This window comes from Excalfactoria chinensis, chromosome 1, assembly GCF_039878825.1.
Source record: "Excalfactoria chinensis isolate bCotChi1 chromosome 1, bCotChi1.hap2, whole genome shotgun sequence".
NCBI classification, from domain to species: Eukaryota; Metazoa; Chordata; class Aves; order Galliformes; family Phasianidae; genus Excalfactoria; species Excalfactoria chinensis.
Genome location: NC_092825.1, coordinates 24,316,031 through 24,343,530, shown reverse-complemented (window position 1 = coordinate 24,343,530; position 27,500 = coordinate 24,316,031). Strand labels below are relative to the sequence as shown.

Here is a 27,500-nt window from a genome sequence, read left to right as displayed (position 1 = left end):
TGTATGTGGGTTTTCAACATGCAAACTAGCTGTGCTGCCTTACATTTGTAGTATTTGAATGATTTTTATAGGTAACACCACGAAATCAATTTTGCATCATTGCTGTAATTGTTTAGTCCATAGAACATTTACCTGACATGCTTCGGTACAGGTAGAGCTGAATTTGCCATGTGTGACAGAAGAATGGCATTAAATGTACATGCTCTGCCTCCACCATTTATTTATTAAATCAATATACCATTTATTTATAAAACTGATATGAGGAGAAGCAGATATGCTAGTCTTCAGAAAAGTTCTCTCTTCATTTCTTCAACCACAGTCATCCATCTAATTTCCAGTATCAACCTTTTCACTTTACATCCCAGGTTGTCTTTAATTAGAGTTTTCATATGTATTACTGAATTTGGCTTTTCCTGGTATTCTTTCTGGATGCAGTAGAAATAAATTGGCTTGCACATCTGTTAGTTTTATTTGGCAGGACTTTTAACGTAATTCAAAGAATGGTAGACAGCATGCATCAGAATCATGGGGAACTCTTTGAAACACAGGTGCTCTGATTTTACTGTTCTTAAGAGGCTTTCTGAGATGCAGCGTTTTGTAGGGCTGCTGTATGCATCGTCTTCATGACAGTTGGGAGATGGAGTTCTTTGAGGACATCTAGTGACAAACGAGCTGCAGTCACAAACCATGTATTTCACTTCATCTCTTCACTTTTTCCTGAGATCTCTGTGAGAATTTGCTGGGGGTGTGTGGCCCTCTGAAAGGTCCCAGGATTGCACCTGATCTGATCTTTTCTCTGGGTCCCTCTGCTGCCCTCTCTCTGAACTGGCTTTGGATAAACTGAGAGATATCCATGAAAAAGAATTGGAATTTGCCTCTTTACTACATTTTTGAGAGATCAGACTTCTTTAAGCAGAAGTCTTGAAAGATATGGACACCAAAGCAAAGCAAACTTCCTGATGTACATGACTTCCCAGAACATAACGCCCTTCTGACATTCTTCAGGTCCATGTTCCACCGTCACACTTCCAGTAAGAAATAAAGTGCAGTCAGGTGTATCCCTGAAGGCTGTGAAGTGTGCCAATTTATAATACCTAGTTAAAATTAGAGAAATCATTTTGCTTAATAAGTTTTGCTGATTTGAAATTTAAGCTTTTTTCAGAAAGTGCCTGTTATTTATGGGGAAGAAGATACCTATCAGGTATGATACACTTACACTGATCCTCATATACAGTTCTATTAAGACCAGTATCATCTGTGTAAGTATGTCTTTTACTAATGGTCATGAGTGCTTGTTCTCATGCTGTTTTTCCATCATCCCAATAAACAAGTGAAGTAGATTCTTTCCTCCAGCTTATACTGTTGAGAATGACTGTTAAATTATACAGGAAAGAATAGGAATAGACAAGCTCTTTGAGCACACAGAGCAGGTGTCTCTCCAGGTAAGCGAGCAAGCACACAGCCAGGGAGGTTTAGAGCAGATGCTACAAAGCCCAGAGCAAATGGGGCTGGTGGAGGGGAAGGTGTGTTTCAGACTGAGGAACAGTGTGTCCCACATCTTACTGGCTTCAGTCTTTAGTTCTGAACCTAAGCAAGTCATGGCTGCTCCCAGAGATGTCGATTTGCACTCCGTGTAGGTAAAAATTTTTACTTGTGTGTTCGAACGTTCATCTGCCAGGGAAGATAAGATAAGGAGCGAATGCCAAAGGAAGAGGGGAGTGGTGTGACTTTTGCCATTTGCTGTGTGGTAGAATGGTAGACATGTATGTGCTAGGAGAATTCTTTCAGGATTTAAAGATGAAAGCTAATGGTTGAACTGGGAAGGTGTTTGCCTTCTTCACTGCATCCTCATTCGTGTAACACATGAGAGTTCAGTAGCATTGCTGAGGTGAAAGTGTTGCAAGAAGGCAAGTTCTGACCTTCTGCAAACAGGAGAACCTTACTGCCTTCAGACACAGGCTGCACTCAGTGAGTTTTACTGCCTGCTTATGCGTCCCAAAGTTGTAATAAATTGTTTTTCGTGCCCTTAAGACTTGGTAGCCATAGAATAAAACATCATCGGATAGAGGTGTGTTTTCAATACTGCAAAACTGGTGGGGGTCAGTAAATCTAACCATTGACAAGTTAGGTGCCTACTCATTGTAGGTCTGGACTCAGTGGGAAGGGACAGAAACATTCAGAGTGGTGCATCCCATGCTAAAATATTCCGAACTGGATGAAATACCTTCCTTGGGATTTTCTTTTTCTGTTGACTATAGAAAGAGTTCAGTGATAGTGGAGATAAAATGTCCCACCTGATGGCTGAAAGTGAGAGATGAATCCTCCGCAAAGGCTTCAGTTGCCATGGAAGTCTGGTTTGTCTCTTCCACTGTTTTAGAGTAAGGACTTCAGAACTTTCACTCTTAAAATTCATTCGTTGTTCACAAAAGGTTATCAGACTATTGAGTCGTGGATTTTTTACTTTCGGACTTTTCATTAGTGAGTGTTTTAAGAGGTGAATTTGTGTTGTGCTGAATCATGTGAGAGGTGGCAATCCGTACAGTATTGGATGAAGTAATTTATTTTAAATGTAGATTTTAGAAGACTTGTGTTTTCCTTTTTCTCTAAATGTAAAGGCTTTTATGTAAAACCTTTTGGGACAGATTCAAGTAATAAAAGTATTAGGAAAGTATTTCTTCTTAAGAGTTGCTTGTGATTTATTTTATTAAAAATATATGTATTTTTCTGATTTACGGGAGACTTCATGTCCTACAAAGTTATCACAAAACAGTATTTCTTTGCCAGCTTTCCATTATGTAGAGAAGAAAAGCACTGTTGAGCACTGCTAGACAAGGCAGTGGTTGCTTTTTCAAGGGTGAAAAACTTGTCCTGCTGGCAGCTGTCTGCTTGTGTGTGGGTCTGGTTGATCAGTGGTTTCACACTGCACCTGCTGCACCCCATTGAGTCCAGACCTACACTGCACTTGCTGCAGTGGCTTGGCACATCCCTCAGGCTCTTTTAGAGGACTTACCTCTCATCCACATGCACACATTTGCTGTGTCTTTGCTGCTTACACCTAAGATCCTGTGTGTGGGTGGAGGCTCATGCATGTGTGCACAATTAGATGAAAATAAAGCTGCGTACCGATCAGGACCTATGTAAAAATGCATTTGTGGAGGTTAGTGGACAAGCCAATAATCTAATGAGAAGGTTGCAGACCTTTCAATTTTCATCTGTGAGACTGAAAAAATATCTCCCTCTACAGAGAGGGATTGGTAGCTGAGGTGCAGTCCCTTGTTCTGCATTCTCTAAGTCCTCAGTATTTTTTTTCCTGTATAAATAAGACTTAAAGGACCATCTAAGCAAGTTGTCTTATACTAAAATGATGTACTACACAAACACTTTCCTAAGCTAAGCATCTTTATTCCGTAAAACATTTACTGCTTTAAGATACTTATTTTTCCATCTGTTTTAATCATATCTTTTGAAAATGTCTCAATAGATTTTTCCATTTGTAACATTATGACACTTGATAAGATGATTGATTATGAAGTGTTGAGAGCCCTGCCATGCAATCATTTATTTTTAAATACACATTTGTACTAGCCAATGCTGCAGTTTCTTGCAGGAATACATAAGAGATGCGAAACATAAAGCTTGAGTCTGATCGAATCTGATGCCTCTGGAAATAGAGTGCCACAGTACTGTGGTCTTAAAATAACAGATTCTGACTGAAACTGGAACTTCACAGTGATAAATACTATGTAAAAAATTATGGCCCGTCTTTGGTACAAAATAAAAAAGACGTACAGCTGTGGTGCAGGCGAAGGAAGACGTGTTTGATGATGATGTCTTTCTTTCTCTGTGCAGGTGCCTGTGTCAGTGGCCATGATGACTCCCCAGGTGATCACCCCTCAGCAAATGCAGCAGATTCTCCAGCAGCAAGTGTTGTCTCCCCAGCAGCTCCAAGCACTTCTCCAGCAGCAGCAAGCAGTAATGTTGCAGCAGGTAATGTGGGTTACCTGCTTTGGACTGCTAGCACAGGGTGTTCTCACAACTGTTAGCCAGATTCAATGGGCCTTAGTTGGCAATAGTCCATCGCTCATTACACCAAAAAGGATGAAAATGAGTGTGAAACTTCTCAGTCTTCAAATTTCTTGTTTTAATTGCACAAGTGTGAAATTGCAATTGTGAAATACTTAATACTGTATTGAAAACAGCAGCAGCAGCAGTGGCAGATGCATTACAAATACCGAACAAATTGATATTTAAATTTTCAAGTGCCTAGGCACATTTTAATTGTAGACTTGCCAAAGGAAGTGCAAATAGAATTGTAGATAATTGTTGCTTTAAAATTCATAACACTGTAGTGCTCCCTTTAGTCACATAAATGGTATGCGGTTATGAAATTTGAATGTAACAGCTTGTTTCATCTTAGGAAAAAGTTGTTGTGTTTTTTTTTCTAAACTTTGTCCCAAAGTTGAAGGAGGAGGTTGCTGTTTCCTTAGCACAAAAGCTGGTGGCCAAGTGAAGAATCTATGAACTTGTTATCCTTACAGTAAATAGGTAGTGTCAGTGATAAGCATCCCATTGTATGAATCGAGTTTTGGATGCTTCGTTGTCACGCAGAAAATGATCTGCCTGATAGTCATACTTCAGTCATTGTGTGTTTAAGCACTTTACTTTCTGGTAGTGTGATCATTGCTGGCAATTCACCTTTAGTTTTGAATCTGGCATTCCACTAAGCAGATTGACACATTAATTACTTTCTTTCCCCTCCCCCCCTGTTAAGCAGACAGTTTAGTTTGGCCTTAGTGAGTTGTTGGTTTCTTGTGAGTGGATGAGTGAAACTTCTGATTTAGGACATGAGAGGAACTTAGATGTAGTTACTTCAAGAGTTAATTTGGCTCTTGCATTCCCTTTAGAATACAGATTTTCTATACCCTTCTGTTTAGGATGTTTTGGAATCTGCATTGGAAAATTTCAGAACCGCCTTGGAAAAAAATGTATGTAGATCTGCCTCTTCAAATCACACTTTTGTTATGAGGTGATTCTTAATGGCTACGCCACCATATGCCAATCTAGAAGAGTTTAGGAGATTTATAATACTTGAAACTTTTGCCTTTATTTATTAAAGTCAAAATGGTTTATTCAGCAACAACTACAAGAGTTTTACAAGAAACAGCAAGAGCAGTTACATCTTCAGCTTTTGCAGCAGCAGCAACAGCAGCAGCAACAGCAACAACAACAGCAGCAGCAGCAACAACAGCAGCAGCAGCAACAGCAACAGCAGCAGCAGCAGCAGCAGCAACAGCAGCAGCAGCAGCACCCAGGAAAGCAAGCAAAAGAGGTAGGAGCCAAGAGCCTTGCTCTGATACATACTGGTATGACCTGACGGAAGCTTGGAAAAGATGAGGCTTCTTTAGTTCTTTTCCTGTAGCGAGAATCCAGCCATCAGTGATCCGTTCTTGTGTTTTTATGGGGCTTAATAGCAGTGCCAATGTAATTCTCCTGCTCCCCTGTCTGAGATGTAGCATTTGAGCAGTCCAGTGCTGCTGTTGTCTGATGTCCACTAACGAACCTGAGTGTGCAGAGCGGGAGCGGCGTGGGGACACAGCGCTGATTATCCTGCGGGCAGCCTGTGCTGAGGAGGGAGCCACACTTCTCTCCGTGGCACAGCTCAGAGAGCATGCAAATTTAGTCCATGGCTGAAAAAAAAGCGATTGAGCATAGATTTCAAAGTCACAGGCCCCTGATTAATGAACTGCTACTGTAGGTTTGGAGTGGCGAGCAGAAAGTTACAGTTTGATGTGCTCATAAATCAACCTGACAAGCTGGTTTCTCAGGCCTAGCTTGCACTTGTCAGCAGACTGCATCAAATATAAACATAATACAAACAAAACATGTTGAAGTAGTTAAATTGATCAGCAGGTATCCTAGACGTTGTCTTCAAGCTGCCCATTATGCAAACGTTGAGGAAGCAGTCGTGACCTCCTGAGGCTTTGTTTCTGTTTGGATTTGTGAATAGAATTTCAGACAGCCATCAACTACAGAATAGAAATTGCTCCTGTATTTCTCCGGAGGCTCTGGGCAATCCACATGACTTGCTCCATTATGCAGTCTGTTTTCCAGTGAGCGCATCAGAAGTTTCTCTTTTCCCCAAACTAGAAAGGAAAGGTCTTCCACAGCAGCTTGTCTTTCTCTGAAGTGTGACTGCCTGCTTATACCCTCCTGAGTCTTTGCATACTCCAGTTTGTCTTGAAATGCCTCACAAAATTGGAACTTACACTTCTACTCATAATAGGGCACTTCTTTGCCTTGAATGCAGTGCTCGTTTTAATGTATTCCAACCAGAAGTGAGAGAGTGCTAACAGGCCAGTGAAATGAAGGCTACATCCCAGTTTACTAATAGATCACTGGAGGCTGCGTTCATGGGCCACTGCGGACCAAAGTTAGTCAATTGGAAAAACAAGAGTGCCCTCAAATCACAGGAGGCCCTAAAGAGTTACACTTTTAGCATAGATGAATTTGTTATCATCTGCCATGAGCTGGGCGTTTTTGTTTTTTCAAAAGGCTGTTATGTACTTTCTCTTGACTCTTTCCTTTAGCGTGTCATTCAGTGTATCTTGACACCTTCTCTAACACCCAATAGTTTGAATGTATATAACAGAAAATGTGGAATGTGGATTTCATTGTCCAAATATTCTGCAAACAGTATTATTATTTAATAGCTGAGCTTAAAGGGAACTAAGTTGGTTTTACATTTCTGGCTTTCCAGCCTCCAATGCCCACTTTATTCTTTGATGCATATTTTGCCTTCTTTCCCAGCAGCAACAGCAGCAGTTGGCAGCCCAGCAGCTTGTCTTCCAGCAGCAGCTCCTCCAGATGCAACAACTTCAGCAGCAGCAACATCTGCTGAACCTTCAGCGTCAGGGACTCATTTCCATCCCACCTGGCCAGTCTGCTCTTCCTGTCCAGTCTCTGCCACAAGGTATACCAATAAAATTGGATTGGAGTAATTTCTAATTCACAACTTTTTTAACCATTCCCTTTGCAGGAATGTTTTCTGCATGTTTCCATTTCAACTTCAACAATTTCCCGTTATGACGCTCTAAAATATTTTATTATTAAAATATTATTATTCATGTTACATTTTTTTTCTTGAGGCAGATAAATTTGACAGCATACTTCTATGGAAAAAGTAGCTTTTTAGTGTTTTTTTTGTTTTTTTTTTTTTTCTTAGACGTAAGATGCATATTTATTAGCCTTATGGTATGAAAACAATTTCTAATAGCAACACAATTCAAGCACCATTGCTTTTCTCTGAGGAATTACTGAAGTCTGATTTAGTATGAATGTTACCATTTCATTTAATATAAGTGAAGAAATATAAAAAGAATGAAAAAGTGATATTAAAGTTATCCTAAACCTCACATTTTCATTTTCTAAGAAAATAAAGTGTTTGGTATTGAAAAGTACTTTCAGTCTTCAAATGATGACACTTGAATTTAGGTACATCACTTAGAATTCATTTTCTTTGCTATTCCTTTCTATTAGATGTGTAAAATATAAAAACAATTTTTGTAAGTTGCGAATGCAGTAGTAATGAATTATGACTGACTAATAACAGTAAAGAACTTTACCAAAAAATATTTTGTCATGCTTGAAAGAAAATAGGACACGAGCTTTTGAAAAATGAATTAGCTTGGAAATAAAGACTACTTGCATTTTGAGACAAGGCAGAGACATCACTTGCTAAGGACTGTGTGACCCACACAGCACGTGTTTCTATTTGTGTTACTGTACAGAGGTGAGCTAAATGTCTGTCGTAAAAACTACATGATGTTCTGATCTTTGGCACTTTGGTCCTGCAATGAGCATTGTTTAGACTGTGTTCGTGACAGATAACCTTACTTTTAATTGGCCTTTACGCAGGTATCTGGTTCCTCCACCAGATAACTGTTATGAAATCTAAGCTTCGTTAATTAGATGAGCAAGGGCAGAGTACACAGTGTAAGATAATAGTGTAACCAAAATAAAAAACCAAACACCCACCAAAAAGAAGCAGAAGAAGACACGAGAAAGACCTAACCACTTAAAGCTTCAGTCACTGGAAAGCAGAGGAGTGTGTAAGTTTTTTCCATATGATGTGTTGTGTCAAAACACTGTAGGCATACCTACATTTATAAGAATTGTGGCAGCAAAAAAGAGTCCCAAATTAGCTATCACACCATACCTCATTGTTTGGGAACAGCAGTGAGGACCCATTCTGATTCATGAACTTGGACACGTGAGAGTGACAATACTGGTTTCCTTCTGTGCAAAGTCACATTGGGCCCAAATGGAAAAAATGTAATAGGAACACAGCCTTCCTCTAAACACCTTCAACTCTTATAGCCTCCACTTTTGCCATTTGCCGCAAGAGGAGTTCTTCAGGTTTTCTCTCACAGTGCGCAATCCCCATAGATTTCCCTCAGCACTCCTACCCGACTGCATTGATACTCATTAATTTAATTCAACAGTCACTCATCCACTTCTAGAAGAAAAACATTAAAATATTCTCTTTTTAATAGATAGTACGAGTTACAGCCAAAATTGATACTCAACAAATTTTTTTAAAAATATGAAATGTTACAGTTAAAATATATTCGACTTGTTCTTTTTAAAGTAAATCTCCTTTTTAGTTTTGCCTTGTTTGTATGTTTGTTTAAGTAATAATGGATTCCATTGAAATATTTCATTCTTCCAATTTCATTCTCTAGTATCTGCTGTGTATGTGGGATTGGTAGGACCTTGATAGCAAAGGAGAGAAAACATTGGACATTTCCCTAGGAAAACCTCTCAGTGCCTCCAGAGAGGCCGCTAACTGAGCACCAGGGGAGACAGAGTGTGATGAGAGTAAGAAGGAATGTCTTTCTAGAAACAAACTGAGAACCAAATGCAGAGCTGTGCAGGCTCACAGTTTGTTCAGTGGGCTTCTCTGATAGCTCATCTATTTCATAGGAAGAAAAAGCACCCACTGTAGTTCATAATGTAATGAAGATTACTGCTCTTCAGATCTGTTGAAATTTTCTCCTAAACCTCAGATTTACACATAGAAAGCATCTATATACTGCTTACTAATTCTATCATAGATTCCTGTTTGGAGTTTGTGCAAGAGTGAGATAATCAATCTCTTCTTATGTTTTTCTCATAAAAATGTTGCACATTTAATGACAGACATTTTTCGTGGAAGCATTAAATCAAGCCATCAGATCTTATTTAAGGCAGTACACACTGGATGTGGTAAAATGATGTTTTTCTCCTTCCACTGTGTTACAGGATATATAATATGGTTATAGGGAACGATTTACAGATGTGCAACACAAACAATTTGATATGTATCCACTTAGATTGCAGTTACAAGGATGACTAAAACAATGAGAGAAGCACAGGGGGATTCTTGTTTCTAAGTTATTGGTAATAGAGTCTAGTAAAACGCAAATTGTTACTGACAAAGAAGGTTTTTTGCATTTGTTAGTATGAAAAGGCATAACTTCCATGTACAGCTGTGTAGTTTGCTCCAAGCCTAGTTATTGCCTTGTTTATCTAGTTGCTGTTGGTTTTTTTTTCTTGATGATTATGTACAGCAAATGAGATGTAGGGTTTGTTTGAGCATTTATTTGGAGGTGAGTTCTTCACTACCCTATATCCAGTGGCTCACAATGAGTTACTTCTATGTAATGCTATGTAATGTTTAGCTGAGTGCAAAGGTGCCTAAATTACAACAATAAAAATTAAAAATAAAAACCTGAGTTTTGTCAGACCAGGTAGCAAAATGATATACAGGTGCATGGGTGGGTTTTATAAGTGGTCATTTTACTGTTTATTCAAGGATGAAAGTAGAGTAGATTGTAGTTAAAGGAGTTAGAAAACTAATCTCAAAATTCAAGAGTTGCTGATGTTAGAATACTGTAGAGAGAGTTAGTATTGGTACTTTTCACTATAGTTCTCATTTTTTATCCCATCCCGGATATCATGTTTCATCCTTTCTCTTTTAATGTGGTGCGGAGAAGGTATTTTGAGAATTATCACAATCTATGAAACTTTAAAACTTACCCTGCTTTTACATCCAGACTAAAATACCTGTCAGCCATTTTACAGGTCTCCCGTAAAATGAAAGTTGGCCTCTTTTAGACGCCAAAACTACAAAATGGCTGTAATTTACAATTAATTATATACCCCCTTCTTAATTTGATACTTCTAAAATGCCTGTCCTTGATCCTTTTATCCTAAAGGGCATCTGACTTTCAGGGTTTTCTGAAGAAGTGATAAAATTAACCAGCTTGAGCTCAAAGAGAAATTCCTCTCTGATTTTAAAAATCATCCATAGCTTTACACTAGAGAGGAATGGGTTCCCAGAAACTCATAGGAGAAAGAGGAGAAGGAATCCATGCTACATGGGAAGGGTCATTAGCACAGTCACCTCCCATTGGGACTCATTCACTCACGTTCCTAGACTGTCTCTTATTGAGCTCCTGCAGGGTCCAAAGTTTGGTGACATGCAATGAAAATTATCCTACCACAAGACACAACAATATGTTTTCCTTTTGATTATTCAATTAGAGTATTTTATTCTTGGTTTTAATTTAAGTATAAACTTAGTTTATTTTTTTTTCAGTGGCAGGAAGAAGGGGAGAGTTTGAAGTGAATAATGTTCTACATATATCATGCCACCTAAATGAATAGGTTGCTTTTCCTTTAAGTTTGTTATTATATTTGCAGGTAACTGTTATTTACCATGCTACAGTGGGTTATTTGCAGTGTTTCTGGAACATACCTCATGTACACAGCAGTAATTACTTACCTTCATTAAACAATTACAGCTAGTATTACCATCACTCCATTTACCTATCTCCCTAATGCAGTAAATTAGAGCCTACCTTCTTTCCTTTCTTCCTTAAAGCCTAGCTTTTTTTGCTGTACAAATATGATTTAAACTCCAGTCAGCTTTTTTACTTCATCATTAGCAGAGTTTGTCAATGGATTTTGGTATCTAAGGCAGAGAAGGACACTAAATAGTAGTCTAAAAATGAGCTCCTTCTATATTTTATATAAAAGTGAACATCTTCCAACCAATTTGTTTCCACACTACCTCCAGAAATTATTATTTCTGTAAATTACTTGCAGTCTCTTCTTTAATAGCTTTGCATACTTCATGGCAAGATGGCTATTGAGCAGTATTAAGGAACTTGCTGTCATTTTTCAGGTTTCTTATTGAATCCATTTTAGCAGTGTGAGTTCTTCTTCCTTCAAAATAAAATGTCATCTTGAAAAAAGATTTTCCCAACAGTGAAAAAAGATCTTAACATCTTTATAACGCATCTTACTTACCAAGCAAAACTATCCTTGGTTAAAAGTTTGATTGAATTTTAAATTTTAAATAGTTTTCTATAGGACAGTAAACTTGAGCTAATTCAGAAAGTTGGGACAAAAATTCAATTCAGACAACTTCAGCATTTTGAATGCTTTTCATTCAAGCAGATGAAGGTACTGTGACAGTATCCTATCTACTTCAGGGATGCTCTGAAAGTAATGCCTCCTATTTTTTTTTTATGTTGGCCCAAAGTATCAGACATGTATGTTGATTATATAGTAGTATAGGCTGAACCTTGCCACCAGTATTCAGTTCCATTTTGTTGCTGTGTGACACATGGCAGCAGAGGGGCAGTTTGACAAATGTTATCTGATATGGAAATGCCTACAAAGCAAATTTGAACCATTAAAATCCTCCCTCAGGAAAAAGCATCGACATTCATCAGTATTTCTCATTGTTTGATGAGATCAACCAGTGGATGTGAGCATAGTGAGATGTTGGATGGTGCTTTTCAGCAGTGCTGACAGAGACAGTGGGTCACCTCCACTGGTATAGACTTTGATCAGCATAGCTTGCAAGCTCTTGTTCATTGCTGGCAAAAATGTATAGCAAATAATGATGACTGTGTTGAAAAATTAGATTTGTGGCTGGGAATTTGTTCTCATAAGTAGTGTAATTGTGCTCTTTGGATCTGTTTTAGTTTCAACGTAAATAAATAAGAGGCATTACTTTTGGAGTGACCTACTTTCACTTGCTGAGAAAAGATACAAAAGACTGAGTTAAGATTTTAAGATAACTCTGTCCCAAGCTGTGTCAGGCTCGGAAATGCAGTGTGAAATCTGATCTTTCATAAAATGTTTTCTAGTCTTATACATGTAATTTGGTATTCTTCAAAAGGGAGATGTTACTTTCATAAAGACTGGCTGTGACAGAATATGTATATAGTTATGATGAACTCTTCATCTTTCGGTATCTTAATTTCCTGCATTAGATGCATAATACTCAAGTAATATAGAGAAGGTAAGAGAATACTCACAACTCTTTTGTTTTGGTAGTCTTTGGACAGAAGCATTTTGTAATGGAAGTTTCCATGATTTCATGCAAAGATTTCAATTCAGTGTAGCCAACCCTAACACAGATGTGTAAATTCATTCTACAAACCACTGCAATCTGTGGCTGTGGATGAGTCCTGGAAATCACAAGTTTTCAGACTACAACTAGAGTGCAGAGCAAATTTGAATTGTATCTGCAGTGATCTTGTGGCCAGATTCCAGAACAGTACTGTGCATCAGGCAGAGAAGTTTGAGAAGCTCTTCAAATTCTTTATGGCTGCCCATAACCCTGGGAGAGCCAAGTCTCCAATTTGTTTTCCACAGTAGGGGTGGACAAAAAATAGAGGAGAAGTTTGATGGTCTACACTGCATGTAACTATGTAGAGAGAGTTCTAAGTGGCCCAATTTTGTTACCTTTCTGCTTGTTTATTGCCACAGAATGGTTCCAAAGAATTGAACCAATTACCAGTATCTGTTTCTGTACTGTAGTGGTTTTGTTCTGCATTTTGCTTATTCTTTCTTAAGACACATTTTTATATCAAAACTTTTTTTTTTTTTTTTTTTTTTTTTTAATCCTGAACAGGACTAATGAATATATAGGTGTCATTAATTAAAATGCCTTCTGCTCAAATGTTAAACCTGTCAAGATCTCATAGATTTCACTTCTGTCTGTTTATCTGTTGTCTGCTTTTCCCACTCCCTACTCAGAAGTTTAAAGAGAATATTAATACTCCTTAGAGTAGTAAACTTTTCTATTTTGAATAACAGAAATTCTAAAAGCTGGGTTAACAGTGGATAAATTAGGTTTTCCTGTCAAGAAATGTATTATGTAGACACCAAAAATCTCATCTGCACGTGTGTTCAGCTGTTTGAGTTTTTTTGTTTTTCAAGAAGTATTTGCAATTTCTATGTAGCTTCTGTTCTTGGATCCTTGAGTAGTGTTTCCAGAAGGAGCATGATATTATTCAAATTGCTGATTTCTGATTGACTGTTTATAACCTAAGAGAAGACAGATAGATTACCTGGATTCTAACTGAAGCAAAATGAATTTATGTTTTACTACACGTTGATTGTGCTGGAAAAACTACATCAGCTTTATTGTTGGCATTAATCCATTAATAACACTGAGCTCATAATATGAAACTCTTATTTTGTTGTATTAGTGGGGCTCTCTTTCATTTTATAGCTGGCTTAAGTCCTGCTGAGATTCAGCAGTTATGGAAAGAAGTGACTGGAGTTCACAGTATGGAAGACAATGGCATTAAACATGGAGGGCTAGACCTCACTACTAACAATTCCTCCTCTACTACCTCCTCCACCACTTCCAAAGCATCACCACCAATAACTCATCATTCCATAGTGAATGGACAGTCTTCAGTTCTAAATGCAAGGCGAGACAGGTAATTCTGATATGAGATTTCGACTGTACTTGTCATTTGATATAACACTGTTGTTTAGCATCGTAAGTCACATTGTTTCAACTCACAAAATAATATTTAATGTAAGTTCTTAAGGTATCAAGGAGAAGTTTTTTCATAACTGTTTATCAGTAGACTGCCACTTTCAGTCATGTCTAATTTTTCAGGTGCAAGTGCAATTATCGTAAGTCTTACTAGGCATGAACTTTTGGGCACTTTTGAAGGTGTGTAGTTTCATTCATAAATGAGTCAACACATTGGCAGTCAGGCCTTTACTTTTGAATCACACTGCTGTTTTCATAGATATTTTTGTCTACGTAAATTAAATTGTAAATTATTGTATTTTCAAAAAAAAAATATATATATATCCATTTTATTTTTAATTAATAAGCATTTCATATTTTAATACTGATTTAGGAAACAGTAATTAATGACAGGCCTTACTGTGATTGTGACTATAGCTTTTTGTTCACATTTTGTTTCATTTAAAAAATTGGTTCTTCTCTGATAGACCTTTAGAGTTGTACTTTTAGTTAGAATTATTTTTGTGGTTGTCTCAGAGAAGCAGTTTCTCTCCTTCAGGATGTGTAGTTGCTGCCCATATCCATGGAGAGTTCTTTGAATTGGTTTGATAACTGCACATAGGTGAAACTCTTGCAGAAGTTCTAAAAATGTTATGGAGAACAGCAGATTGTAAATTAAGTCAAGTAGTTAATGGCAAAAAAAAAAAAAAAAAGAGAGAGAAAAAAAGTGAACAAAAATATTTATTAAATGTATGTATTTAATTCTATTATTTCCAATTCAACAGAAAATCTAAATATTTTGTAGAAAAATTAATATTATGCATGATTCTGACTGTCCATCTATAGTATTTCTTTTCAGAATTGATCACTCCTGAATAGTATATTTTTTATTTATAGGTAAATGTTACACCAAGGTCATATGGCAGAATTAGCATATGGTGTTACACAGTCATCTTATTTTTTCATCCTTTATTAACAGTCATCTTTGGCTCTATTTCTTCTCTAATTGGAACATCATCTAGCCTTGGCAGTTGAACTATTCAATAGAACGATTAAATTTTTCTGACTGCTCTGAGCTAAATTGACCTGTTTTGACCTGTTTGTCACTGATCGTAACCTGACAGGCGCTAGCAGCCTCCAACGATTATGGCTTTTGAGATGAATCTGATGCCTTATTCTTTTGCTGCAGCTCGTCACATGAGGAGACTGGGGCCTCCCATACTCTCTATGGTCATGGAGTTTGCAAATGGCCTGGCTGTGAAAGCGTTTGTGAAGATTTTGGACAATTTTTAAAGTAGGTTGATTTTTATTCATGGGTAGAGGGTTGCTTGAAGCAAGGGAAAGAGAAAGACGGCAAGCAAAGTTTTACTGTAAATCATAATGGGGTTTTCTTATTTGTGTGTATTCCAAGCAACTGAATGATTGAGGCTATCTGCAGAGGGTCAAATTGTTATCCTCTTTCATGTTGAACACTTTTGCCGTCCTTTCAATAGCGCACTGTTTAATCCTCTTATTATCCTTTACTGGAATGGAGCCTCAGAAAATTTGAAGTGATGCTTTAGATGATATATTGGATAACAGAGGTATGAGAAACCATATTTTAAATTCTGATGTAGTGGGAATTAATATGTTTAGTATATAAAAAAAACACAGAGGGTGCTCACAAAAAACAACTGCTGTGAACAGGTGGGTTTTCACCTTCCAGAATTGCAGTGATGTCAAAAGTTTTTGCTTTCAGTATTTGGGTTTGCCAGCAATTGTCTAAATCAGATCATTGAGAAAATGAGTGGCAAAGCTTTTCAGTGAACTGTGATAGGTTTTGACTTTTTTCTCCTTTTCTATTCTTTTTTTTTTTTTTTTTTCTCCAAAAGTAGTTGTTAGTACTGTTGGATGCATTTAATTTTCAACAGCTGCACTGATTTTCTACCTGTGTACATTACGGTCCGGTTTTGTCAGAAGAGCTGTACTCGTTTTGGCATGCAATAGATCTTAATGGAAAGCTACAGATAGGCTTATATAGATGAGTAACTTCAGGGGCTGAGACTCTTATGTTGTCATGGTGCAGCTAACAGGGTGAATGAACTGTTTCATGCTTCATCAACAATTAAGTTAATTAGCTCATTTGAAATTGCACTGCTTTGTTGCCAGGATGTTGGCAGAAACATCAAAAAGATGTGTTTACAAATGGTAGACTACAGGGTATGTAACAGAAGCACCTTAACAGCAGACCACAAGCACTCGGTTTCACAGTAACTTTTGTAATAGAATTAGAGAAATACTTTTCATAAAGTATTTTAAATAAATACTTTCTACAGGGTACTTTAAATGCTTTCTCCATCTCTTGTGTTATCTTTCAATTTTAAATGAAATGACTTAAATCGACTCGCAAATCTTAGCTAGTGTATTTCTCTCTCTTGGTATTTTTTTGTTTGTAAGTGCATTAAATGGAATGTCAAAATAATGGCTAATTATTAGAGAAAACTGTATAGGATTTAAAAGAACCCTTGTATTAAAAGGAAAATGAAATCTCCCAAATGCAATGAATCATTCTAAGTATTATTAATACTAAGAATTTAAATTAGTTTAATTCAAGCGTGCTCCTTTTCAAGAAAAAGCTAAAATTTATAAATATGTCTATAGTCACTAGGCTGCAGCAATGCTAATTCTATGGCCAGACTTTACAAATCCATTATGTCAGGTCTCTTGTTATAATCCATGATCACTAAAGCCATTTTGATTAATGTGGTGTGGTGCTAGGTTTACAGATGCTCTTGCTTTCCTGAACCAAATAACCCTGGAAAATGTGAAAGCGACATATAACATCTTGATAATTCTGGTGTAGAGTCAATCAGGGTTTACAACAGTGTCATGGCTTTTGTCCTATACACCAGCAACAAAAAATGTTTGAGAATATTCCATTATTTCTTTTTTTCATTCAATTCTGTCTTCCGTGCCCTTAAAACAAATAAGAAGTCATGATGTTGAATAGATGAGGTTGTTTATGAACTAGAAGTGTTTTTTTGTTTTACACTAGTGTTAAGATGGAAATCAATAGATAGAACCTTGCATTAGATTCCTCAGTCTCTTTACATGTCCACACTAATGCAAAATCCCCATTACAATTAAAAAACATTTTCTTTCAATTAAATATCAACTTTTAGTCCAAAGATTGACCATTTTTCCAAACCATTAACTTTATAGGGGATGACAAGGCTAATGGCTGTAGTTTTCAAGGCTTTGCTCTTAGTCTAATCTTTTTTTTACGATGTTTTAGGTTTTCTGACTTGAAACAATATGATACCTGTGTTAAAAAAGTTAATGCAAGTATATTGTACCAAAATGAAATATTAATAAGGTACACTATCCTAGTCTAGTAGTGTGTATTTCTAGAGTATGCTTATGACAGCTTTGACGAGTACCTGGTTTATTAAGTGAACTCTTAAATTCCCGTGCTGAGAAAATGGTTTACCTAGCAGCGTGCTTCAAAAACATAAAATGCTGTGCAGAGCATCTGAGAAGGAAGATTCAGACAGAAGGCTCTAGCTCTGCTTCACTTATATAGTGACAGAAAAAATCCATGTGATGTGATTATTAACTTAAAATATATGACTTAAAGCCACTATTTTCACCTTCACTTTTGTTTGTCCAGTATGAACTTCTTTGTATTTATAAGACAATCAGAGCACACTACAGTTATCTAGGGTTATTTTGAGTTATTCAGCATAGTTTAAGAAGTTATATGTTTGCTGTGGAATAGATTTGTGTTTCAAAATATAAGCATTTGTTTCAAGAAAGTGCAACTGATCCTTATATATCTGTACATGGAGGAAAACTTAATCCTGTGTCTTTTCTTGGACATACTTCAACTCTAAAGGCAAAAATACAGCAATTTTCTCTCTTGGCAAACAGGGAGTTAGATTACAGTTGTTCATGCATGCAAGATTAGTTTTGACTTCTTTTGGTAAAAACAACATCTTTTGGCTTAAGAAAAACTTAACAATGTGAAGACGCTTAAGAAGAAGTAATGACATAACTGAAAGGAAGCTGACAAAAGTTTAACAAAATGCCAGGTAATGAAGCAATTAGAAGGGTGACAAAAATGCTTCCAAAAATTTATAATTGTACTGCAAAACAGATGTTGACAGAAGCTGGTCTCCAAGTGAGGAGCCCAATAGATCACTAAAAGCATTTAATAGCAGTTCTTCGAAGGCACTGCTTTTATAAATGTCAGAGTGCAATAACACATGACAAAACTCGAGTGTATTTTGTCTGCAAAATTAATTATCATTCCATTGGTCCTAAGGCGGTTTGAGTAGGAAGGATTTGACTTGCAAAGCTTAAATGAAAAGGTTTACAATTGAGCAGTCCAGCCAGCAGAGAAGTGTCCTTTAACCTGAATGCAGCCGATGCCTGCAAACATAGTACAGTCCGCAGCACGGAGATGGGTAATGTTTTCATCCATAGAGACAGGGAAAAAAAATCATGACAGAGAAGGCAGGTAGCTTTCCAACAGATGGTGTTTGCTGTTAAGGCAAGAGAGTGCATTTAAAAGACTACAAAGAAAAGTGACCAAGTATCACAAGACGAATGACAGTAGAAAAGTGTAAAAAGAAGAAACTTAATGAATTACAGGTAATGCCATATAAAACTTGCTGTGTTTTTTCATCTTTTATCTGGCAAGTGACACACAGTATTATGTTCTTCTATTCTTGGTGTGTTGTCCATTTCTTTTTTTGCCTTTGACTACGTAGCGTGGCTATAAAATTATGACCTCAAGAATCTTCTTTGAACTTGTCAGAATGTTGTTTCGTTTGGTGACAGTGCCACCATCTCTCCAAACTAAGGCATCTGACATAATCAGCCAAATGAACAGTGACAGCTAACATTTTGTATTTAAACTCCTGTCAATGTTTAAACATAAAAAGCTTGATGCAAAATAAATCAAACACCACTGATACGCAAGTGAAACATTTTGTTAAAACAATCCCTGACACACTCAGATTTAAAGCTGATCTTTCCTCAGCTTTTGAAATGCTGTAACTAAAAATGAATTTGAAATTCTTGTAGTGAAAATTGAATCGATAATTTGTAATGTATGCACTGCAAGTTAACAGGCGAATTTATGTCCGTAAAAGCTACTTGAAAAGAGAAATACACATCAGACAAATGGAAAGGATCCCTTACTGCGCTTTGTGTCATTCTGTGCTCTGTACTTGGCTGTTTGTGGAGAGGTGACTGCATGTTTACACTCTGCGGTGTGTGTGTAAGTCACGCAGCCAGCGCACAGATCCAAGCAGTTTTTAAGATCGTCAGTCGACCACATCATTTATTCCATTTTGAAAACAAAAATCAATATACCTATAAAGTGACCCATAAATTAGAACTGGCTCACACAATGTTTGTTCAGTACTGCCTTTCTGAAGGCACCCTTTGCATTTTTTCTTCACCTCTCTGTTTGAACTGCAGTCACAGTAAGAGGCTCATTAGGGGACATTAGGGACTGGAGCTAACCAGAATTCCAGAGCTTGCTTTGCTCTTATTAATGCATAGTAGAGTAGAATGCATTTAAATATTTCATAGGCATTCAGTAATTTGTGTGTAATCGCCTTGTTAGCAGACCAGTAGAAGTAGAACAGGTCTGTGAAATGGTGTTAGTGATTGCATGGGTAATTTACAGACCTTTGCCATCAGAAAGAGCATTATTGGTGACTAGAATGGAGCTGTGAAATAGAACTAGCAATAAGTAAAAAAAAAAAACTTAATAAAGGTTTTGTAACAAGCATCTTCAGGGATAACAACCCACTTGGTCCTTTTGAAGCAGCTACAGTTTATGACATATGCAATATATCAAATGCATAAGATAGTATTATGGAGCATTCATATGAAAAGGGTATTTGCAACATTAGTTCCAACTTCCTGCGAGGGACATGATTAAATGATTAATGAAATGTCCTTTTGCATATGCATTTCGAAACAGCAATTAGGCACTGACTGAGAAAATCCACCAATCCTCTCATTTTTCAGCATTATCTCATTCTTGATTTATAAATCATAGAGAATTTTTAACAGCAATATGTAGTACCTGAGACAGTTATAAAAGCATAAAAGAGAATAATTTGGGTATAAAATAGTCATAAGTACATAAATTCATAATTTAATGTTAATACCGAGCCTATTTATTTAGTCACGTTGCGTTGTATTTATATCTGACACTATTTCTGTACTTTGATTGGCATAATTAAGTAGGGGGAATGAATAGGCACTACTATTTTACATATCACTGGTAAACAATAGCGAGGAAAGGGAGATGTGGCAGAGGTATGTATGTGTTTTTCAAGTTCTCAGTAATCCACTGGAGGCTGTTCTATAAATGATCATTGAAGGGCTGCAAGCTAGCCTATAATTACAGGAAAGAAAGTGGCAGCTCTGGCATTTCATAACTATGTGTCCTCGAAAAGTGCTTTGTGAGTTTGTCACCAATGATAATTTAGATAGAGGCTCATTACTGAACATCACAACACTTTAAAAACCTTTCGCCTTCATACAGGAGAATAAAGGACTATTTTAATGGCAAGGTTCTTTTGTGTTCTACTGAAAAATTCAATCAAGACAAAACCTCATTGACTATTATTGTAGTCTGCAGTCTCTGGTCTAATAAAAGCAGCATAGATAAATTGAATGGTTTTCTAAGACTCGAGCGTATCAATGCAAACACTCCACACTTTTTTCACTATTTAAATATACAGTGATGGAGTATCACTAAAATGTAAACAAGTGTAAAAACCTTTCTTACCTAAGTGAGCTAATACAAGATGATCAGAAGTGCCAAGCTGTTTGTCATGTGAATTCCCTTACTGTCTTGCACTTTCTTAGCATTTATCAGTGCTTTGATACATGTGCACACAAACATGGGAGACGGATGTGTGTTACACCTCTTGTAGTTACTGACAGGACCGCACGCTTAATTTTACTCTCGCATTTTAAGAGATAAAGGTAATAATATTGGTATAAATTCTTAAGGATAAAACTTGTTTCCCTGTTACTTACTTCTGTGAATACACTGTTTTTATTTCTCAGATGTAAATGTGTCACATTTCTTCAAAAATGAATTTAAATAGAGTATTTAAAAACACTAAAGGGTATAATTGGCAGTGACACTTTGGAGCTGTAAAGATTTTTTTCCAACATTTTCGAAGAGTTTTGGGTTGAATTTTATAACAGAAAACAATTGTGTTTTAGAAAAATACTCTCTCCTTTTAAAACCATCTGACTGAGTTGTAGTGCTTATTAGGGGCAGGCTTCTAATAGCTCTGGCTGGAACTGAGCGAGGCACAGATGGGTTCTGCGTGTGTGTTGCTCCATGTAACTCTTCCAGTGCACCTCATCCTGACCTATAGAGCTTTGCTATTTTAGTCCTGGGCTGCTATGGAGAGAGACTGACAAAGAGTGTCAAGTTGTATAGAGGTTAATTGATACAGGTAAATGTCCACTAGAATCTTGGTTGAAACTATCTCTCTACTCTCTCTAATGGGGTATTATCTTTTGCTTTGCAGAGTCAGAGTCTGTTTGCAAAAAAAAAACCCACAATAAAACAGTAGTAAAAACTTTGGGTTTTATTCCAGGGCATTCCTAGGGTATATAAATCCCTATCTCCTTTAAAACACGCTGCACTGTTTCTTGTCAATAATACATTAATTCCAGTCTGCTTTACAATGCTTTGTGTAGTTCATAATTTGCCTTGTTACTTCCTAATACACAGCAAATATGATCAGGAGAAAATCCTGTTTCTTTCAGCAACCAAATAAGCAGCAAAATAATGGAAGAGACTGTGTATGTGTTGCACAGCCTGCTTCAGATTTTCAAACCAATAACTCATCCCTTCAGGAACGCTTTCCATTGCTCCAAAATATTTCTTCCCCTTAAAAAAATAACCACTGTTTTTCTCAATTGTAAATCAAGTTAACATGAGATTAGTAAAGGATGCGGACAAGATAGAAGATTGGGAATATGTTGATGAAGTATGAATGCTGACCAGCACAACTTTCACATAACTTAAAAGGCATGGCAAGAAACAACAACAACAAAAAAAACCAACACAACACTTGGGAATGGTTCCCAGCCTTCTGGAGGAAAGAATGTGTGTCTATTTTGGCAGATTGCAGTATACTGGACCCTAAAACTACAGCAACTTTATCTGGAGGAAAGTTATTTTAGAAGATTTAAAAAATGCGTTAGATCTTGGTTTTCTTTCCTTACATTGCCTGCACATACCTGAGAAATAAGCCCACTTCACAGAAAATAAATAAATGAATAAACTCAGAGAAAAATAACACTGAGAACAATTTTTACACTCTTAATGTTTCCATAAAATAACTTTTCTCCAAAACGCACAGCAGAAGCAGCCACGTGATGTGAAAGTACGGCATAAGGGGTGCGTATCTCTTCCCACTTTCTGAAGATGACTGTGTTAACTCTCAAGGAACAGACTACAGTCTGCCGAGCTACCATGTAATCAGAGTGAAATTGCACTGCACCAGACTCTCTTCTGCACTGCATCCTGCTGTTACATTTAAAGTTCCTCAGGGCAAGGACTGTGTCTGTGTCTATTTTGTAAGGTGTTATGCAAACATATGGTGTTGCAGTAACTAATAAATAATCATGAGAAGGCAGTAACCTCAGACTCAGGCCAGGAGCTCCTTCACCATTGCTTGCTGTCATGTGTTCTGTGCACACATGCATGTGGAAACACGGTGATGTGCATTGCTGACAGTGGCAATGATACGTAGGTAAAATCTGTCTCCAGTTCCCTTTCTGACAACTGTATATCCAATTAACTGAAAGCACGGAGCAGTTGTATTAGTACGCCACACAATGCCATGTGTAACTGAGGGAGTAAAATTACTTTGAATCAGAAATTCAGAACACAGGTGAAAGGTACATTCTGAACAGTTACCTTGTGTTTGCATCACTTGTGCAGTTTTGCATCCACCGGGTAATGAGGTAGTGAGGTGAGTCCCACAGAAAATAAGGAAACGTTAGGTATTATGTCACACACAGTGGAGATGCCTTGTCCTTGGTGATGCTTTAACATAAACTGCCAAGCAGGCGTGCTGGTAAACAACTTTATAATAAAAGAATAAGTGAAGGGTTTCCTAATTATTTGCATCTTCCCCAGTTGTTCCTCTTGCAAGGGTAACAGAAGCCAACTGTCTTACTTTGCTCCCTCATGGCCCCCATCCTTGTCCCCTAAACTCTGATGCCATTCTTTGAATTGAAGATACAAATCACAGAAAAAAGTAAGATATCTGGCCACCCTATTTTTTTTTCACTTATTCTGAGAAACACATTCTTCAGATTGATCAACAATTAAGTAACTACACACTTCTATGAATAAATCTGCTAAAAAAGGAAAAGGGGGAAGTTCGAGAGTGGCTCCAAAAGTAATGCTTCCTATGTTATGATATCAGCCCATGACATCAGATGTGGTGGTACAGCAGTAGATTCTGAACCTTCCTGCCAGTATTCCCTTACATGTTGTTGCCACGTGACAGATGGCAGCAGAGGGGCAGTCTGACAAAGTGGTGTCTGACATGGAAGTGCGTATGGAGCAGAGGTGTGTCACTGAATTCCTCCATTCCTTACGGTGGCAGTGACAGTGGGTCACATGTGCTGGTGCAGATTATTACAAGTGTGTAATGCCGACTCTTGTTCAGTGCTGGCAAAAATGGAAAGCTAATGGTGCTATGTTCAAAAATAGGGTTTGTAGCCAAGAATTTGTTTTATTGAGTAGTATAGTTGTGCTCTTTGTAGCTTTTGTCATTTCCATGGAAACAAATAGAAGGCATTACTTTTGGAGCAACTTACATGTACTTCTTTTTGCTACAAATCACATATCGTTCCTGTAGCTGCAAGATCATTGGTGAACCCACAAAACTTACCTCTTCTTGCAAACTGAAGTAGCCAGTAAACTCCTTTGCTCCCATTTATTCTTCAGCCTGATCCTTAAGTTTTCTCACAGGAGAGCAGCAAAGCCACTCTTAAAGCTCAATGAAGGGTTTCTTTGATCCTGGAAGAAAAAGAACAAACAGAAATCACCGTTGTTAAGAAAAAAAAAAACAAAACAAAACACACAACACAAAAAAACAAAACAAAACACAGGACTGAATGAGTTCTGTAAAGTATATACCCTATTGAATCCTATGAGACACAGCCATGCAAGTGTGGGCTGTACTTTATATACAGATACCCACCCCCCGTGGTTCTCCTTCCCTGCTGCAGTGTGGGGTTTTTTGCTAAGCTGGCACGGTTGCCTAGCCTGAGTCTCCCCCAGGAGGCTTGCTGTGTGTGTATAAGGTGTGTAGTTGCTCCTTCACATGCCTTTACATTGTGCACTGCTCTTCAGATCATGGATAACTGCCATCATCTTCAGAGGCTCCTTCTGGAACCTGCAGTGAAAGTCAGTGATGTTCCCCTATGGTCTCTGTCATTCCTGGCTCTGTTCTTGGGAGGGGAAAGGACATTCTGTTGTTGCTTTTGCTTTAATAATTGAAGAAGATCAGATGGAAAAATCTAAACAATTCTACATTAATTCACAGTAGTTCAAGCAGCATAAAAGCAATTATATCTTTTGAAGAATCATTTATAACGTGGCTGTTCATTTGCACCAGGAACAGTTCAGTGAAGACCAAATGCTGACAACCAGTTATGTCAGCTTTTAGATGGCTTCTGTGATCTGGGAGGTAGGAACTGGGCATCTGGCAGTCATCACAGACAAAGTTTGTGCAACTAAATGAAATAATCAGTTTTGTTACTTTGTATTGTTGTATCTAAGGCATGCTCTAACTAGATCTTTTTGCATAACTCCCATTGAAACTAATGGAAGCCATATGCACAGGAGAGAAAAATGGGCTCATAAAGAAATTTTCCTGATCTTAACACTGTCTTATTAGTGTTCTCTTTCTTCCCTAGGCACCTTAACAATGAACATGCGTTGGATGACAGAAGCACTGCTCAGTGTCGGGTGCAAATGCAAGTGGTTCAGCAGTTAGAAATACAGGTTTGTTACACGAGTGTATCATCCTATTACTTATTTACTATTAATCTAGACTAAGTTGAAAACATTTGCCTTAATAATTGTGGCTTACAGCTGTATGTTTCTTGCATGAAAATTTGTTGATATTCATGAATGAGCTTTTTTTTTTTTTTTAATTTAAGATTTTTTTCACCTTATAAATTATGCAATAATTATCTAACATCAGCATTGTCTACAGTATTTCGCTTGGACTAAGACCCTAATGCCATTCATCACAAACACAAAATACTGTCCCTGCAGCAGGGACTGGATCCGAGTTCTCTTCTCTCCTTGAAATGGTGTCTCAGGACCCCTTCTGCTCCTTCAGACCCAGTGCATGTCTGTGCTGTGCTGCTGGACAGTGGAGCAGCAGAGCTCCCTGCCCAATGGAGGCCATTTTTCTGGAAGCAGATGGAAAATATCAGATCAAGGAGTTCTCCTGGGAGGTTTGTCCCCAAGCAGCCCCTTGGCTGGAACTGTTGCATTGAGGTGACCTGATCAACCTTCAACCGTTAGAGCTCACTGAGTATATGTGATGTTCCATCTACCTTTCTGAAGAAGCACCAAGTACTTTGTGTGGTCTCCCAGTAACTGAAACAACACTTACCTGGTGCTGAGGCTTGGCACCCCAGAATAACTGTGCAGGATGCTTGTATCGTGTGGTTCTGTGCAGGAGGGCATTCCTCGGGACTCCATCCCCTCATGGAAGAGTGCAGGGGAGCCTAAGGGATGCAGGGAAGGGCTGAGATTGTTTTTCCAGTTTGTGGAGATACCTGGGGAAAAAAAAGGACAAACACTTTGTTTGCCTTGTAGTGTATGTTGCCTCACTGTTTTTGTGCGTGCAGGAATAATGTTCTCCTTTCAGCAAAGGCCAACTATTAGATTCTCTCATATTTTGATACTGGAAACCCAGTGCAATGAGGGGAAAGTGAAACAATGTCATTTATTGTCATTTTCCTTGAAGTGGAAGTTTCTTTTATAAGATTTATGGGACAGTGTTTACTTAGTTTTCTGTTATGAATTTACGTCATGGCAAATAGCCTATCTGCAAAACAGCACACTCATAGTATTAAGCCGAAGGAGAAACCTTTTTCCCACCTTCTGCCTCAGGTACGCTTTTAATTAAAGTTGCACTGACCAAATTTTAGCCCATACACCCAGAATATCTGCAGTTATACAGATAGCTTCCCATGGCTTTGAATTACTTACAAGCTGGTGTGCTTCATCCAATCTCAGTCTACAGGTGTACCTCTTGAGCTGAATTCATGCAGCAAAGTATTTTAGATGTCTGGAAAGAGTCAGTGTTAAACACCAAGTGATTCAAGTTTCAATTTAATTCTGTAATTGGTTCGCATGTATCCAAAGCCAGCATCACTAGAATACAACTTCTAGCATTTCCTCTTCATTTGAAAAAAACGATTCTTTTCATGTTGCCTGATACATTTTCCTCTTTTATGCTCCAATACAACAAGTAACATATTGTAAACACATCTTCCTATTTCTCTTATTATTATTTAATAATTGGAGACTCAAAGTACAAACGTCCGTGTAGCATAGGTGGAGAAAACAGTATCGGTTAGGAAAAGGTGCAGGTTTAAGTAATGTGATGTCTTCTAAAGGCAGTGTAAGGGCTCCTGAAGAACTGTTTACCGTTTAGAAAGGGTATGCTGTAACGTAACAGCACAACTGAAGATTTAGCTTGCAGTGTGACCAATTATGCCATTTTTTTGCTTTGTCTGACTGATAGTGAAGTCGGGTCCATCACTTGTAATGAGACTCAGCGCAGTGTAGATGTGGACTCAGTGGCAGAGTTCAGTGTTTCACATTGCCTGGTCTCTGTCACTCTATTGAATTAGATTGATGATGGCAGATTGCAGGGGGCACTAACTGGACCTCAGTGGGAAAGGATGAAGTGTGGAGACAATCCTGGCAGGCTCTGTGCTTTGAGGACCCTTCACCCCTTCACAGCTGCTGGCACTAGTCCATAGCTAACAGTGTCCACAGGACTTTAAAGAGACACTATGGGCCTTCTAATTTATGGTCTTACTAACTTGTTACTGTCGAGGCAACTGTGACCTCAATTCTCTTATTGACAAAAAGATGAAGTGTTATTTGTTTTCTCTGACCTTTTAGCATATGAAAGGCTGTAAAAGTTGTGGCTTTTTTTTTTTTTTTTTTTAAGTCCCAAAGTTGCATTTCTTCCCAGATAAGTTTCTACTGACATAGACTTTTATATGCAGGAATCATTACACTGAGACAAGCTCAATGATAAGATGTATCGCTGCAATAAAATAGCCGAATCAGTCATTTCTAAAATGTTTCTGATCTCACTCTTTCTTAACAGCTTTCTAAAGAACGTGAACGTCTTCAAGCAATGATGACCCACTTGCACATGCGACCCTCGGAGCCCAAGCCATCTCCAAAACCTGTAAGTGCATATTGCTTTATAAACAGTAAATAGGTCTACGAATGTAGCAGACTAAGAAAATGAACAATTTAGTGACAGTTGGAAAACAATGAGTGTGATGAAAAATACGGCAATAAAATGAAAGTAAAATGCAATAGCTTGTCAAATTGTATGTTTCTTTAAAAGTAATGCTA

The 27,500-nt window shown here is 37.6% G+C and overlaps 1 protein-coding gene across 18 annotated transcripts in view; it reads left to right on the top strand.

Annotated features, from left to right (window-relative positions):
* FOXP2 (forkhead box P2) overlaps positions 1–27,500 on the top strand; it is a 404,928-nt gene that overhangs the window by 339,712 nt on the left and 37,716 nt on the right. For 8 of the 18 annotated variants that reach the window (XM_072331209.1, XM_072331218.1, XM_072331343.1 and 5 more), the window contains 7 exons: positions 3,850–3,987; positions 5,135–5,329; positions 6,808–6,970; positions 13,574–13,787; positions 15,018–15,122; positions 24,797–24,884; positions 27,244–27,327. In XM_072331209.1, coding sequence (XP_072187310.1) covers positions 3,850–3,987; positions 5,135–5,329; positions 6,808–6,970; positions 13,574–13,787; positions 15,018–15,122; positions 24,797–24,884; positions 27,244–27,327 — 987 coding nt within the window. Of the gene's footprint in view, positions 1–3,849; positions 3,988–4,934; positions 4,986–5,134; positions 5,330–6,807; positions 6,971–13,573; positions 13,788–15,017; positions 15,123–24,796; positions 24,885–27,243; positions 27,328–27,500 lie in introns of all 18 variants that reach the window. The other 10 variants (XM_072331267.1, XM_072331354.1, XM_072331275.1 and 7 more) reach the window with 7 other exon arrangements.